The 16417-nt window shown below is 31.0% G+C and overlaps 1 protein-coding gene across 1 annotated transcript; it reads right to left on the bottom strand.

Moving 5' to 3' along the window:
* Window positions 1-587: 587 nt before the first annotated feature.
* LOC108341110 (bZIP transcription factor 46) lies at window positions 588-4016 on the bottom strand. Its single transcript, XM_017578750.2, has 5 exons — window positions 3746-4016; window positions 1709-2900; window positions 1207-1278; window positions 1084-1113; window positions 588-907 (listed from the first exon to the last, which is right to left on the bottom strand). Exons 2-5 carry the CDS (start codon window positions 2756-2758, stop codon window positions 833-835), a joined length of 1227 nt encoding a protein of 408 aa, XP_017434239.1. The 5' UTR covers window positions 2759-2900; window positions 3746-4016; the 3' UTR covers window positions 588-832.
* Between the last annotated feature and the right edge of the window lie 12401 nt (window positions 4017-16417).

Below are 16417 nucleotides of genomic sequence, written 5' to 3'. Positions count from 1 at the left end.
AGCAAGAATTAACACATAGATTAATATCTTTAGACTATTTGGTAATCTCTAGGCCAAAAAACAACAAAGATCACTAGTGGCTTTTAGTTTAATCTTGCTTTGAAGCATTGTGGTGGTCTTAGTCTTGATTACTAAGGAAGCATTCAAATTTCCAATGATAGTGTTTTCAATGTAATCAATGAGATTACTAAATTGAACTCGATCCATACTGATATACGGTAGATTGATTGAGCGAAGCCAAACTTAGTGATAATTTGGAAAATGTTATGAAGCTACTGTCTTGAAGTTTGTTTAAGGCCACAAAGGAATTTTTTTATTCTACAAGAAAAGTGCTTTCCCTAGGTGTTTGTAACTGAGGTAGTTCCATATAAATTTCTTCAAAGTGATTCTACAGTCCCCTTGATTGCTGTGATAAAAGGGTCAACCAAATAAAGCAATTCTGATACTTATCTTTTTCATGTGGAAAATAAATAGGAACCTCCCTCCATTCATAAATACAAGAAACAAATGGCTTGTCTAAAACTTAAATTGGACAAGAAAAAGTTAGAGACAGTTTAATAACATTGAGTTATCTTATCATCCTGCAATAGAAAAGAAAATAACATTCAAGCACATATAATAATTCATTATTTGAAGATACATGTTTAATAATGTACAACTCACCTCTCCTAGTTCCTATACATAAAACTAATAATAGCTAGCTACCACCCTATCTAGTGTTGGACTGCAATTACCTCACAGTTCACAAACATACCCCAGTTCTTATGACACAACAATGATTTTCTCCTTCGGATATCTGTTACTCAGAAACAACTACTCACATTGTCTACCACTACCATGGTCCTGTAAGTGTCCTTCTCAAGCATTGTATTTTACTTACCCTTGGCTGGCTTGCAGGGTCCGAATCCTGTTAAGATAAACAAATAAATAATGTTTATTTGGCTTTCAAACTGTGAAAATAAATTTAAAAATAATTTATGTTGGTAAATTTCTCTATTGGTGTCAACCAGTAGAAAAAAGTGAGGAAAGAACCATTTGATGAAGAGAACATTGGCAGAGATTCATATGAAAAACAGATTATACCTTGTTTTTCTGCATTTCCTTAATTTCTGCCTGTAACAAACCAATTGTAATCAGAGAAAGCCAAAACCTTCGTATACATTTTACTGATAAGTGATAAGGATGTGGCGCAGAATGACAGCATACCTGTTTTCTTTGCAATTCTCTGTTTATTTCCTTAAGTTTTGCAACTTCAGCTTCTAGTTCGAAAGTGTAGGCCTGCCATTCACAAGAGATAGAATATTATAGTTGCGTGCCTTATAGAAGATCCACCCACACACTAAATTACTAGAGTTTTTTTTTTTTTTTCTGTAAAAATCTTTAGAATAAAACAAACATTTTTGAGAAAGTGAGAAACAAAAGAATAATAAAAGGTATAACAAAAGAACGTTAGAAATTAATTATATATATCTTTTAATTTTTATTATTAGGTGAGTTTTAGGAGTTGCAGTGCAAAAGGAAATGGCTTAATTTTTCAAAAGAAATTAAAATCACATAATTCCGTATGTGTATAAAGTTAAAATTTATTAACATTACTTGAGCTAAAACATAATTCTGAGATAGTTTAAAAAATAAAAACATGTTTTACCCTTACTTCTCTCTAAGTATATGTTAGAAAGGTGGAACTAATGCAGTGATGAGTACTAACCTGCTTACGAGCCCGTGATCTGGCTGCTGATTCTCTATTTTTGATCATTCTCCTTTGTCTTCTCTCAACCACTTTCTCTATAGCACTAGATTTTCTTCCCCTGTTGATTGAATAATGAACTGGCGACAGTGGAGAGTTGTCTACATTACTTCTTGTAATTACATCTGATGATATTTTCCTTGAGGGAGAAGCCTCTGGATTACCCGAGGCTAAACCAACCAGTCCAACATTCAATGAATGGTCGATCAACCCTCCTCTTCTGCCAGAGCTAGCAAGTGGAGCACTGTTCAACAAATGCATAGGAGAAGCAAAAGCTAAATTTGCAGGCTTTGGAAAAAGTGGTGGCTGTTGTGTTGGTCGGTGAGAGTGGTTTGAGTTTAGTGATAGAGGAGGAGGTTGTTTGGGAGCTAAGTTATTGTTGGTCTCCACCACCCTCTCACCCATATTCCCATTACTTCTATTTGGTTGTTGGAAACCAAGAAGTAGGCCATTGTTATTGTTTGGTCTAGGAAAGTTACCAAACCATCCATTGTTATTTGGTTTTCCAATTTGTTGTTGTTGAGGCACATCTTCTCTCACCACCCCAGCTCTCACCAAAAACTCCTCTAAAGTCATTTCTCCCAATGTTGGTTGCCTTTGAGGAATGGATGAACCACCATTGCCATTCCCATCATGGGCCCCACAACTTTCTTTGATCAAGTCCCTCCAAACTTCATCTACTGTTTTCTGACTAAGAGTCCTTGGCAATGTCAAAGAACCCTGTCTTTGCAAACCACCACTAATTGAGTTAAGGTTGTGGCCTTCTCCTGTACCAGCTGAAAATGTCAAGGCCTGAGTCTCTTCAGCTGTCCAAATGTTCTTCAAGAGTTCATCCATGTTCATGGACCCAAATTCCTTCCCAACCCCACCCATGGTGCTCTGAAACTCATCAAATGTAAGGGAGTATACTGATGATGGCTGTCTCAGTAGAGAACCAACATTTGCCGCCGGTGTCTTCCCATGCATGGCATCCCAAGTGGGGTTATTATCACCGTAGTTCCTGAAGTTCATCTTTGCTTTCACTTTCCAAACCTTGAAGCAGACGTTAGAGCTTTACTTAAGCAAGCTTTGTCTAAGGTAGCAATCATGCCTCAGTAGATCGTGGGGTGTTTTCAGACACCGATTTGGAATGGTTTCCTTGGATTCAGAACAACTATAAAAAATATAAAACATTGGGGCAATAAAAGCAATTCACTGATAAAGTTACTAAAAGAGATCATTATTAATCCCACCGCACAATCCTTAAAAACAAAACATTCAGGCAGAACGCTGTTCCATCTTTTTAGGGATAAGTAGAAAAACAGTTAGGAAACAATTTCATTTAAAGCGAAAAAGTCCAAAGCAGTGCACATGGTGAAACACTGAAGCCTACTATGATTGAATTGTAGAGAGAAGTCAGATCTAAAAGTTGTGCTGTCTGTTATTTAGGTATTTTGACCAGGTGAAAATATCTTAGTAGTTTTTGTAACTTAGATTAAATTAACCTACCGCAAAATCTGATGATGTAGATAGAACTTAATTTTTCAAATGCTTCAAATTAAAAAGTTAAGTAATTTCTGGGAGATACCAACACCCTTTTTAGGAGTTTAACAGAACCAAACTTCCTTTTTCGGGCGAAATCACAAAAATCTCTCAGACGCGTCACCATCTCCTACCCTATTTTCTTTTATCTTAAAAAAGTAATTTTCACTATTATACAAATTTCACATCCAATCATGGATACCAAACTCCTTGCTCCACACACCACGAACCAAAAAGAACCAGCGCAACAACTTAGCGTTATCCAATTCCGCTGATTCTCCACGCCACAGAGCCCCGCGGCGAACGGAGAAACCCAAAAGGCCCCATATCGATTAAACTAAAATTAGTTGGGAGGAAAGAGCCATATAAAAAAGGAAATGGAAAACAAAATAAAAGAGCGTGGGAATGGCTCAGATATGGATATGAAGAGGAAAACAATGGTAGTGAGAACGAAAGGGGAATTAAAATTAGAATTACCTCGGGTGAGTGTTTTTGTTCATTCACTGATCAACGTTGGACTTAGGAGTAAGGAGTGTCGTGTCGCAGCGATCTTGAGAATGGGGAGTGTGTTGGTGTCGACAAGTGTCTTGTGTAGTGCCGCCTCGACACGAGTCTCAATTTAAGAGCACTCTCTCTCACTGCTGCAGATTATTGGACTTTTTCTTTCAAGAGCACTCTCTCTCACTGCTGCAGATTATTGGACTTTTTCTTTCAAGAGCACTCTCTCTCACTGCTGCAGATTATTGGACTTTTTCTTTCAGTTATATAATATTTACAAAATATAATTTGGAACCACACTGGTATCAAAACGTGGCCCAATAATTTCCAGTTGAATCAGTGACGTGACCTTCAGCCAATCATGGTTCGAAATGTGTGAGGATCACAGCACATGATGCTGCTTTCCGACAACATTTTACATTTGTGATTATCACGCCTTTGGATTTTTTCTCACCCTTTTCTTTTCTTTTTATATTTTCATTTTCTTCTCTCACCTTTGCCTTATCTTTTCCTTTTTCAGACGTGGCAGGAGTTTGTAGAAATAGTATGTTCTGAAAGGTAAGGTAGATAGATATTTGAATCTATTCCCTTGGTTTTGTCTATACATAAGCCTCTTAAATAACTCCCCACACCTGATTTAGTTATAAGTCAAGTCACTGTATTAATATAGAAATATTTATTCTCACCTTAAATGCACTTTTTGTTTTGGATAAATAAATATATTTTAAATTATTTTTTATCAATTACATTAAATATCTAAAATTTAAACTTTTAAGGACGGGTTAAATAAATATATACTCTCACTCCACTAATTTAAGTTTTTATTGTAAATAGTGTAATCAAAATGAGTCAACCGGTTCAATTTGATTCAATTTACTATGAGTTGGTCATTTAGTGAATCAACTTAACGCAATTTATTTATTAATTAATTGAAAAAAATTGAATTCGATAAATTGGTTGATTTACTAGTTCATTTAAAATTTTTTTTAAAACTAAAAAAAGTTACAATTTTTTGATAATTTAAATTTAAATAATTTTATTCTGAAATAATGTTAAATTTCAAAAACAATTCAAAATAAAAAAATTAACATGCAACTCAAATGTAATCTAAAAACAAACCTAAAAAACGAATAAATAAGTTTATAATATTGAATTTTTTTTGTCACTAATTCACTAATTCATTTATAAGATTAGAATATTCTAAGGATAAATTTATAATATTTTGTTCTCTTAAAACATTTTTTTCTTTATTTTCATTTACAATAAATAAATAAAATTTTAACTATATATTAATATTGAAACACAAAAGAATAAATAACACGAGTTCAATCCCAAGTGAGGCGAAATCAATGTAAGTCGGCTTGAAAATTAATCCGTATAAAAAAATTTCATTTTTTTCAAATTCAACCCAGAAATTCTTACTCATTTTGATATCCCTAATTGTAAGAGGTTAAGATTCTTCCTAACTCTAATAGAAATTAAGTATTAGTGAAATTATTATAATTGTGTATGAAATTTGTTGTGTTATGTATCACCAACTAAAACACAGTAAAAAAACAAAAACACTTTATTCTAAAACTATTAGATATTATTTGCGTGTAGTATTTTGACCTTAGCTTAAATATTTATTATCTTAGCATAGTTGTGTACCAACATGTACTACTATTAAGAATAGTAAAGATTTTGACAACTCTATATTAACAAGTGAAATAATTTGCATGATAAAGACAAAAATGTCCTGTGTATCATAAGAGTATTTTCAATTATAAGTTCAAAATATACTTAATGCAGGTAAAATCATCAATGATTAAGCAATTTAAATTATTGAATTTTTGATAAAAAATTGTTAGGAGTTAATTCTACCAAGACCAAAATGATATTGCATCTTACTTTATGTGTAATTTAATGCTTATACAATTCCATAACTTTGATGTGACTTTAATATTATTAAAACAGTTTGATATTTTAAAAAGTTAACAGATATATATAATTTTTTTGTCAACTATGATTTCATACAAATAAGGCTTAATACCCTATTGTGTCCCCAGTTTCGCTCGAAAATGTCAAATTAGTTCATCTTTGCATCAATTACGTCCTTATTTAATAAAATTTATATCAATGAAATCCCTTCCGTTAAATCCGTACAAACGGCGTTAATTATTTTTCTCTCTCTTCTACTTTAATTATTAAGGTCGTTTGTACGAATTTAACGGAAGTGATTTCATTGATATAAATTTTATTAAGTAAGGACGTAATTGACGCACTTTTTAAAGGATGAACTAATTTGACATTTTCGAGCGAAACTGGGGACAAAATAGGGTATTAAGCCTACAAATAATAAATATGAAAGTTGATAGGTGACTGAGTTTCTTTCTTTTTCAAATTTTTTTCAGTAAAATAAAATGCGATTATATTAAAGAAGTTATTACAATATATTTTATAATGTACTTTTTAATATGTTATTATTATTAATTTATCAAATTATTGCATGTAAATTCATATGTAAAACTTGTCTATTATTATTATTATTATTATTATAAAAATTATAAAAAAAAAGTGTTTCTTTTATTAGCTTTAAGTAACAAATTACGCTAATATAGTGTAATATGTTGGTAAGGTAGTTTTTCTCTGAAGTATATGAAGAGTTTATCTTCAAATATATTTGTATGAAAAATATTTATCAAAAAAGTTTTAGTATGGAGTCAGTTACAGAGTTGTTTTAATTTTTGCAAAAAAGTACTAGGTTAAACAATGAGATGTATATAAATTTTGTACACTTCTTTTTAATAAGAGTGTTATAGTAGAGACAATTTTCTGGATTTTTTATATTTTTAGGCAAAAATTAAATATGGATTTAGAAAAAAAATATATTTACGTAAATAGACAAGTAGTGCCGTTTTCACACTTCAAATGAAGAAGTTGTACACAACAACAAAAAAGGTAAAGTCATACACCTCTTACATGTTGTTAGACACTGGTAATCGATTACACAGTGTTAAAGTCTTGTAGAAGGGTCACGACTTCACTTGTAATCGATTACACCACTATTGTAATTGATTACCAGTGTTGAAATTCGAATAAAAGGGTCTGATAATTCATTATCAGAGGATAAAATGGTGAAATCTAAATTAAAATATGAATTACATTCATTACATTTATGGAATAAAAAAGTTCTCATGTTTCTTTATACTTATCATAAATTGAATCAATTAAACATGAATGCAAATTATTTAAATTCAGTATAAATTATTTAATTCAGTATAAAGGAAACAATTGATCCAGTTAATGATGTAAATTATTTAAATTCATTATAAAAGAAATAATTGATCTGATTTATGATGAGTATAAAAGAAACATGAGTGTAAACATTTTAACTTCATTATAAAATATTTAATTGAGTATATAAAGGAAACAGTTGATCCAAGTCTATGATGCGTATAAAGAAACATGAGTATTTAATATTAAATATAAGTGTAACTTATTTAAATATAGTATAAATTATTTAATTTAGTATAAAGAAAATAATTGATCCAATTTATGAGGAGTATAAAAGATTTAAATTCAGTATAAAGAAAACAATTGATCAAATTTATGATGTAAATTATTTAAATTAATTGATCTAATTTATGATGAATATAAAGAAAACATGAGTAAAAATTATTTAAATTTCATATAAATTATTTAACCGAGTATAAAGGAAACAATTAATCCAATTTATGATAAATATATAAAAAAACATGAGTATTTAATTCAATACAAAGAAAACAATTAATCCAATCTATAATGAATATAAAGGAATCTCCATAAAGATAATTAATATAATTTATATTTTAACTATTTTTTTTCTTTGGTAATCTATTACAATTGTATAATCGATTACATGTACTCGTAATCGATTCCAGAAACTTTTTTTTTTGTGACAATAAAAAATTGTGGATCATTGCACGATTTCTTCTTTGAAGTTGTGTGAATTTATGTAAATACAAAAAATTTCCTAAATATGTGATAACAATGTTGCGTTTTATGTGAATAAGATTTTAACTATAAATTATTTTAAATACAAAACAAAGCAATATACACATATAAAATTGAGTCAAACAAGACCACGTGAGATTTTTGTTTTTTTTCACGTGATAGGTGGTGAAATATCTAGAGTTCTTTTTATGGATAATTTCTATTAAGAAAAATGTAATGTATTTAATAAGGTATAACTTTTTAATTATAATTTAATATGCATTTTAATATATTTAATAGGCCTATATTATTTAAGGAATATTTAGTAGTTCTATATTATTAGGAATTGATATTAAGAGTAACTTAAATATATATTACCTCTTAATCCTTTAAAGTAATTTTTAAGAATAAAATCTTAATTAAATTTTAAGTGAATTTTTCATTCAAATTGAACCAAATAGCATATTGTGTCAAATATTTACATAAATAAGATTTTTTTTTCTTCAAGTTAGGATTCGTTCTAAGAAACATTGAATTTCAAACTGTTGTTAAAATTTTCTTTTTGAAAGTCTCTTCATTTTTTAAATGAGAAAAGAAAACTCAGAATTCAGTTATTCTTTTAACTTATTTTTGAAACTCCTAAAATTGAAGAATTCTAACTTGAAAATAACGTATTAGATATGTACTACGTGAGTGAAAATTCAATTTGAAAAATAATGAGGAATGGTGAAGAGGTAGAATAGTCGTGTTAAGAATCTTGTTTAAAAAGATTAAAATTGAGGGTTTTAGAGAATTATGAAAGTGATATGTGTACGGATAGTTATTTTATTGTCATGGGGTGCCAAGAAACATATGATCGAGAATATGCTTAAAGATAGGTAAAATAGTGAATATGCCTAAAGATAGGTAAAATAGTGAAGAAGATGAAGAGCAGAAGTACTTAAATGTTAGTGTACAAAAAGAAGAAAAGTATTGTAAGCACGACCTGAGGACTGCAGATTCGTGGGATTTGCTCACATGTTGTGAAACCACTCTCTCTATACTTGTCGCATTCTCATTCGTCCCATCTTTCTTCACCTTTCACCTTTTCCTCCACACCTTTTCATACACCCTTCTTATTATGCATGGCTTATAATATTATAGGATTTACAAAAGAAATAAGAAAATGATATTTTCACACATATTTTTATGTCATTTTTTACGCAATCTCTGTGGTTTTTTTAAAATTAATTTTCAATTATTTCTTTTTTTTTTACGAGGGACTTATTTTTTTCATCGTGGTTTCGAAAATTTAAAATGCACTTGATACATGATGAACTTCTATTGCAAAAAATCTAGTATTGGCACGTAGTGGCTTCTATTGTTTGAGTGGGCCTTCTATTCTATTTTCTTGCTCGTGTTCAGTCTTCCATTTCCTTGCTCACGGTGTGATTCCATTGTTTTGTTGTGGGTTCCTTGTCTTGGCAGGAACTCATCGTGGTTGATCTCCGTTCATTGTTTGATATGGATTCGTTTCATTGATTAGATAGTGGTTGTGCTGTGAAGTCCATTTGACCTTTTGCAAGTAAGATATATATAATTCATTTATTTATGTTATGGTTAAGGTTAAATAAAAAAAGTTTCATTTTTTAGGGTTGGTTTAGGATTGCTATCGAGATTGTGATATACTTGGTCATTTCATTATCTACATTATAATGATTTATTGGTGAATGATTAATGGACATGTTCATTTTCATGTATCGTAGTTGAATAAAGTTTGAAACAGAGTGATGATGACATATCTCCTAACCATGATCCAAACACATTCAAGAAGAGTTAGAATCATCTATGCAAGGTGAAGTAAAATTCTTTCTCCTAGGCCATCGTGGAACACTTCTAGTAGATTAGGAGTATTTAGACCTTGTATTAAGGATCAAGTAATGTAGGGTTTTTGATCAATCTTGCTTAAGTTGTAGGACAATATTTTCACCTAGCTTAAGCTAATCTTGGGTGATTAGTTTTGTAAACCTAGCTTGGTTGAGGGTGTTCCACATGAGACATGGTGACCACATGACAAACTCTTAGTAAAAATTTTTCTTACAAAGGTAGTGGCCATGTGTCGTTTTCCTATTGGAGAACTTTTGCTAAATTGGTTTTCCACATGACAAGCTCTTAGTGGAGAGTTTTCTTACAAAGATAGTGGCCATGTGTCATTTTCCTAATGAGAAACTTTTGCTAAAGTGGCTTTCACATGACAAGCTCTTAGTACAGAGTTGTTTTACAAAAATAGTAGTTATGTGTTATTTTCCTAGTGGAAAACTTTTACTAAAGGGGCTTTCCACATGACATTCTAAGAGTGAAGAGTATTTCTAAAAGTTAGAGTGCCACATGTCAAGCTCTCCTTCACTAAGATAGAATTTTTAGGTTTTGGTGCATGATAACATGTTAGGGTTTTGGTATACTTTGGAGATACCTTCATTTATAAATAGAGGTGTCTTCCCCCTTGTAAACCCACTTTGAGAATTATAATGTTATGCTGCCAAAATATTTGTGCAACCATATCTTGTCATAAGTCAAGGCTAGAGCATCTCATGTGGTATCTTCTAATCACCTTTCTATACAGTTGGTCCAACCTCTCAAGAGAACCATCAAACACCTCCATCCCACCCATCACCATTAAAAACACCAAAGATCACGAGCCTTACCCTTTATTCTCCATAGCTTCTGCACCTTCATCATCACCATATCATCTTTTCATGCTTTGGCCTAACCTAGCTTAAAGAGGTTGCTATATGGTGAAGAGTTGAACAATTGTAGTTTAAGTGGTTTCGTGCTTTCATTTTTTTGTACAATAAATATGTATGCAAAAGTTGTTTTTTTAGTGATGTTCTATGTTGTTGATTTATGGTTCATTGTTTGTGACTGAATAGGATTTATACAAGTTGTGGATTGTAACACTACACATGCACAAAAGAAGGTAAATGACTATGTTTAATGTTTGGTTTCATGTTTGTACAAACCACTTCTATTTCATGTCTATTTTTTCCCCGCGAATCAGTGACCTTATGCAATCAGTTTGGGTTGATATTTGACAACTATGATGACCTTCATGATAGATAAGAAGTAAAACCCATTGATTCTTCATAAAACCTTTATTAGATGAAAGTTTCATAAAATTGTACAAAAAGTCATACCCTACTCCTCAATTTTTGGTGCATTGTGAAACCACTTATGTTTCATCTATGCAAGCAATGTGTATTCATATTTCTCAATTGAGATGACCTTCGTGGTAGATAAGAAGTAGAACTCAATTATTGTTCATAAAAACTTCATTGGGCGAAAGTTTCATACAATTATACAAGAAGTCATACCCTATGTTTTGGTTTATGGAGTTGAGGTTAGATACCAAGCATTAATTAAACACTTCATCGTCTGACGAAGTAACGTTTTAGCTCATGGTATTGTTTAGGCAGACTAAATGCTTCTTGTGATTTTGTCTTCAGAAAAAACCACGATTAGCTTAGTTTAAGTTTCTCTTGGGTGTTTTAAGTTTTATTTCTTTAGTGTGTTTTGTTAATGACACCTTCTTGACATGTTTTGTTTTCCTGAGAGCTAAACTAAATACCTTTTAGGTATGATAAGATTTACACATTTAACTTCAACTCTCTTAGACACTTTTGACTTGATAGTTGTTTAACATTGCGTCTTTTCGTCAAAGTATACATGTTTTTCATAACAGTATCAAAAGTATATTTAATTGATCATTTGGTACGAATTTTGATGAATGAAACATTCTGCTTATATCTTCTTCTTTTCCTAACGTTCATTTCTGACTCTCAAGATATATAGTAGATGAATGCTTGTAGTAGTTTCTACACAAGGTAGAGTAGATGTCTATACAATAAATATGTCCTTTTTCCTATTTACCTTGTTGGTTTTAAACGTTGAGCATTAAATGACATTTAATGCTTGTTCAGAATAATCAAGGTTTTATGTTTTCTCAAGATTTGATTGTTTGTGTTAACTAGTGGAAGTGCTAAAGATGGGATTTTCATTGTGGACTGAGAGTATGTTTGGTATGTGATATCATTTAGCCGATAAGAGGCATTTTCTTAGTTAGCATTTACTTATTGTTTCAAGATTACGTTTTAGTGTGAATGTCGTTTATTATGTGTCTGGAAGTAGGTTTTGTTCTTTTGGTGTATTAGACTCATTTCATAGTGAAAGTTCATTTGGTTTTGTTAGGTTTTGTAGTTATTCCTAATTGACATGTTTAGCACGATGTTTTCCATTTCATCGTTTGATACTTCCTAGTTATGCCTTCGTTGTTTGACACTTTTGTCAAGTTGCGACATACTGAGAAAGTATAATCGTCTAGACTTTTGTAAACGCTTTCTAAAGTGTTTAACAAGTTTTGTCTTTTACATGTTTTTGAATTATTGATTGAGGCTTTTAGATTGTTTGGTCAAAGACATTGTCTAGACGCCTTTTCACTTCTTGAGAGTTCAACTTATTACCATTAGTTATATAGTAAAGCTTATGCGTTTAACATAACTCTCATAGATGCTTTGACTTGTAAGTTGTTTAGTGTTGCGTCTAGAAGTTTTGACTTAGTTGTTTTGCGTTTCTTATAACCTTAAGGCTTTTCTATGTTGTTGGATGATTGGAGATTTTGTTCCTAGTATTTATGTTTCTGCCCATCCTATTCCTCTAGTTAAGCATCTTTAGTTGGTCATTTTGATGTTGTATTTGGGTTAGGTTTAACTGTTTTTCTATGAGTTAGTCACTTCTTTGGAAGTCATTTATAGATGTTTCTTATAGGATCCTTATTAATTTCTAGTTGGTCATTAGTGAATTAGAAGTGTTAGACTTGTTGTGTGGACACCTTTTATTTTAGACTTAGTGTTCCTAACTATCGTTTAGTGTTTTGACTTGTTTGTAGTTTAAATTTCAAAACCAAGGATGTTATAGACGAGTTTGTCTTGTCTCAACATTTTAATGATAGTTCTTTATATAATCGTTATTATTTCTTGCCTGACCCACTTTTAACGATGGTTATTTAACCAACAATCGATAAAAAGTTTAATGAAATTGCAATTTTGTCACCTCACATTCTTTTACTATGGTGACTTGTTAAACATGGACAATCAATGACATAAAAAATCTCTTTTCACTAGTACCAAAAAACAAATTACAAAATAAATTTATTTCAAAGAATGTCATTACTCAACTTATTATGATATGTCCACTTACATCCATCATAATAAATTTAATTTTTATTGCAAAAATATCATTATTCAATTTATAACAACTCCACTACACTCATCATAATAAATCGTTTTTGTTGATACTATTTTTCCGTAGAGCCATTATATGATGTAAGAAACGAGTAAAGAGATTTGGAAGTTCATTCATCATATATTTTGAACTTTGGTTTTTACCTTGCTAGTTTATGTAGGACATTGAGTTAAAGTAAACAATTGCATGGAGAATTTGATGGAGATAATCGTTTGAGTTCATTTATATTGTCATATAAGAATCTTTCATCAAAAAATGTTATTTATGGCACTTTAAGTGCTTTTAATTATGAGTTTTTGTCTCTAGAAAGATAACAGCATGTGAAGATGGAATCTTGAACACTCACTCCGTCAAATCTTTTTGAAATTATGTCTTTTAGCGAAGTAAAAATCAGTCACTTAAAATCGAATCGTACCCATCAGTTTTATCAGAAACTGAACACAGTTTATTTACATATTATAATTTAAATTGTGTCATGGTATATTTTTGGAAAACTATTATTTAATACTGAAGTGTTTGAAAGGAAGGACAAAGACAGAGGAGAGAGAGTGTGGTGGTGGAAGATAATGGGTTTGTTGCAGAGATGAGGAATAAAGAGAGTCTATTGGTGAATAGTAGAAGGAAATGGTGATGGTGATGGTGATGGTGGTGCATGCTAGTGGAAAAAAAAAAGACTTGAAATAAGAATCTTCTGTAAAGTTCCACGGAACCGTCCAAAATGCACAAGGAAATTCAACAACATTTCTCATGCTTACTGCTGTGGACCTGCACTTTGTACCTTTGGTGCACGTTTATGTTCCAACTAATAATAGCAAAATATCATATCATACTTCTTATCACATTTATATACATACAGTCACCCTAAACAACTTATCCCTTCATGGTTACGTTCATTGTATCGTAAAAGAGTTGTCAAAATGACTAACTCAGTTCGGTTAATTACATTGGTTATTTAGTGAGTTAATTTAATCTGATTTATTTATTAATGAGTTGAAAAAATTCGAATATAGTTTAATCACCACATGTTGGTGAGCTAAATAAGTTAGCTGACTTGCTCACTTAATTATAAGTTTTTTTTTAAAATAAAAAATTATAATTTTTTTAATTCAAATATAAATATATTTCACTCTAAAATGATGTTAAATTCCAAAGACAATTAAAAAAAAATCATACAATCCAAACGTAATAAAAAAACAACACAAAAGGTGAACAAATAAATTTTTAATATTGATAATTTTTGTTTCATTTGTCTATTTATAATATTAAAGTCTTCAATAGATAAATTTATAATATTTTTCTCTCTTGAAATATCTCTTCTTTCATCCCATCTACAATATAATAAAAAAATGCTAACTAATAATATTGAAATAAAAAATAAAAAATAATTAAATTAAATTAGTTAAGTTGATGAGTTAACCCAACTCACCATGGGATAAGCCGGTTCTAAGTGAAGCGCGTTAAAAACTAAATCATAAAGAAATACATTTTTTTAAGCTCACGGTTAACATTTTGACAATAGTGAAAATAATTCATAATTCATGTTCACCAAACCATGTTTTTTTCTCATTATGTATAAAATTTCATTTAGTCAATTACTTAACCACCATGATTTTATAAGGGGAATTGATATCCAGCTAATAAACTTCAAAAAATAACGATCGGATAAAAAATCTATGGACCTCAACTTTACATAAAACATTTACGCAATATTTTATATATTATTATCCTTGTATATATACGTTTATAAAATTTTTTTTTATTATATATAATTTTTATTTTATTTTATCAATCTGTATTTTATATTAAATAATGTTCTTACAAGAATATTAACGTCTTAAACTATATGTAAACGAGCGAAGTCTTTTTTTCTAAGTTTTTTTAATTTAGGGTTAAATATGTTTTTCGTCCCTTAAGTATCATACGATTTTGGGTTTAGTCCCTACTCGAAACTTTGATGGCTTTTAGTCCTCATAGTTTTGAAACTTTTACTATTAGTCCTTAAAAATGAACGGAGTTAACTTTTGTGTGATGTGGCAAACGACGAGGACACTCTTATGCCAGCTTCCATCTTCACTCTCTGCCACGTTGGTTGTTTAAATTTTGAAATGAGATTAAGTATGTTTAATTTGGTTGAACCTTACTTCGTCATCTCTTATAAATGAAATTTTAAGAAGTTGGGTTCTTCTTCATCATTGCAGTTGGGGGCAAAGAAAGCTGAGGAGATACGTCTGAAGGTCGTCTTCTTGAGGAGGTAAGTTGATAGGTTTTGTTTTGCTATTCTTCATGTGAATACAAAGATTGAGGATATAGGGTTTGGGTGCTGCGAAATCAGTCTCGGAAAATTCCATCCATGAATTCTCGGTCAAGGTAGAGGCGATACTCATAATCTCAACATCAGAAAACCCTTATTTTTTTTATTATTTCATTTTGGAAACAATTATAGAAACGTGAACCTCACCACCCTCCCAGATCTCCTTTCCCCTTATTTCCTAAACCTTGATAAATAACATTAACAGTGAACGATTGCTTTCGTTTGTTGGGATTCTAAATTTGAAGCGTCAGAATCCATTGGAATGGAGGGAAGTGGCAATGGCGGTGGCAATGCTCCGTCGTCTACGCCAGTGAAGCAATATTTGCAGGAGTTCTCTAAGTTGTTTCAGTACTATCTCGACAAATATACCCCCCATTCCGCTTAGGACATTGGTCATGGCATCCATCTACGTCTTGCGTATTATTTACGTGCAGGGGTTTTATGTTGTCTCTTACGGCCTCAGAATCTACCTCCTCAATCTCTTGATTGGTTTTCTCTCCCCTTTGGTTGATCTAGAGCTCGATCCCTCCAAATTAAACATACTTAATCTCATTTCAAAAATTAAACAACCAACGTGGTAGAGAGTGAAGATAGAAGCTGACATAAGAGTGTCCTCGCAGTTTGCCACATCACACAAAAGTTAACTCTGTTCATTTTTAAGGACTAATAGTAAGAGTTTTAAAACTATGAGGACTAAAAGCCATCAAAGTTTCGAGTAGGGACTAAACCCAAAATCGTGTGATACTTAAGGGACGAAAAACTTATTTAACCCTTTAATTTATTAATGATAAAGTCTTATTAGTCATTAAAAATAAAATGGAAGTTTATCATATTAAAACGTGAGGGTAAAAGAGGAAAACCACTTACACTACAGGATAAAGGATAAGGACATGAGAGAAAGAGAGAGAAAACACTACACACACCACAAATGCTTCTAGAGAGAAGCCAGAGAAAAGCTTCTGTACATCAAGCACTTCTCACACACCACACACTAGACAAATGATGACGTTGATGAACGTTTAGAGAGAAAAGAGAAGCACACCTCTCACAAGGTACTGTATAAACCTCTGTATTTATGATATTCAACTTTGAAAGTATGAATTACAACA

Source organism: Vigna angularis, chromosome 1, assembly GCF_016808095.1.
Source record: "Vigna angularis cultivar LongXiaoDou No.4 chromosome 1, ASM1680809v1, whole genome shotgun sequence".
Taxonomy (NCBI): domain Eukaryota; kingdom Viridiplantae; phylum Streptophyta; class Magnoliopsida; order Fabales; family Fabaceae; genus Vigna; species Vigna angularis.
This window is presented reverse-complemented; position numbering and strand designations above follow the sequence as displayed.

Excerpts from the sequence above, each read along its gene's own strand:
- LOC108341110 (XM_017578750.2), bottom strand. The coding sequence starts at position 2,758 with ATGAACTTCAGGAACTACGGTGATAATAACCCCACTTGGGATGCCATG. Across the intron at positions 1,114-1,206 it reads GAGAATTGCAAAGAAAACAG|GCAGAAATTAAGGAAATGCA; the intron begins GTATGCTGTCAT and ends GGTTTGTTACAG. Across the intron at positions 908-1,083 it reads AGGAAATGCAGAAAAACAAG|GATTCGGACCCTGCAAGCCA; the intron begins GTATAATCTGTT and ends TTATCTTAACAG.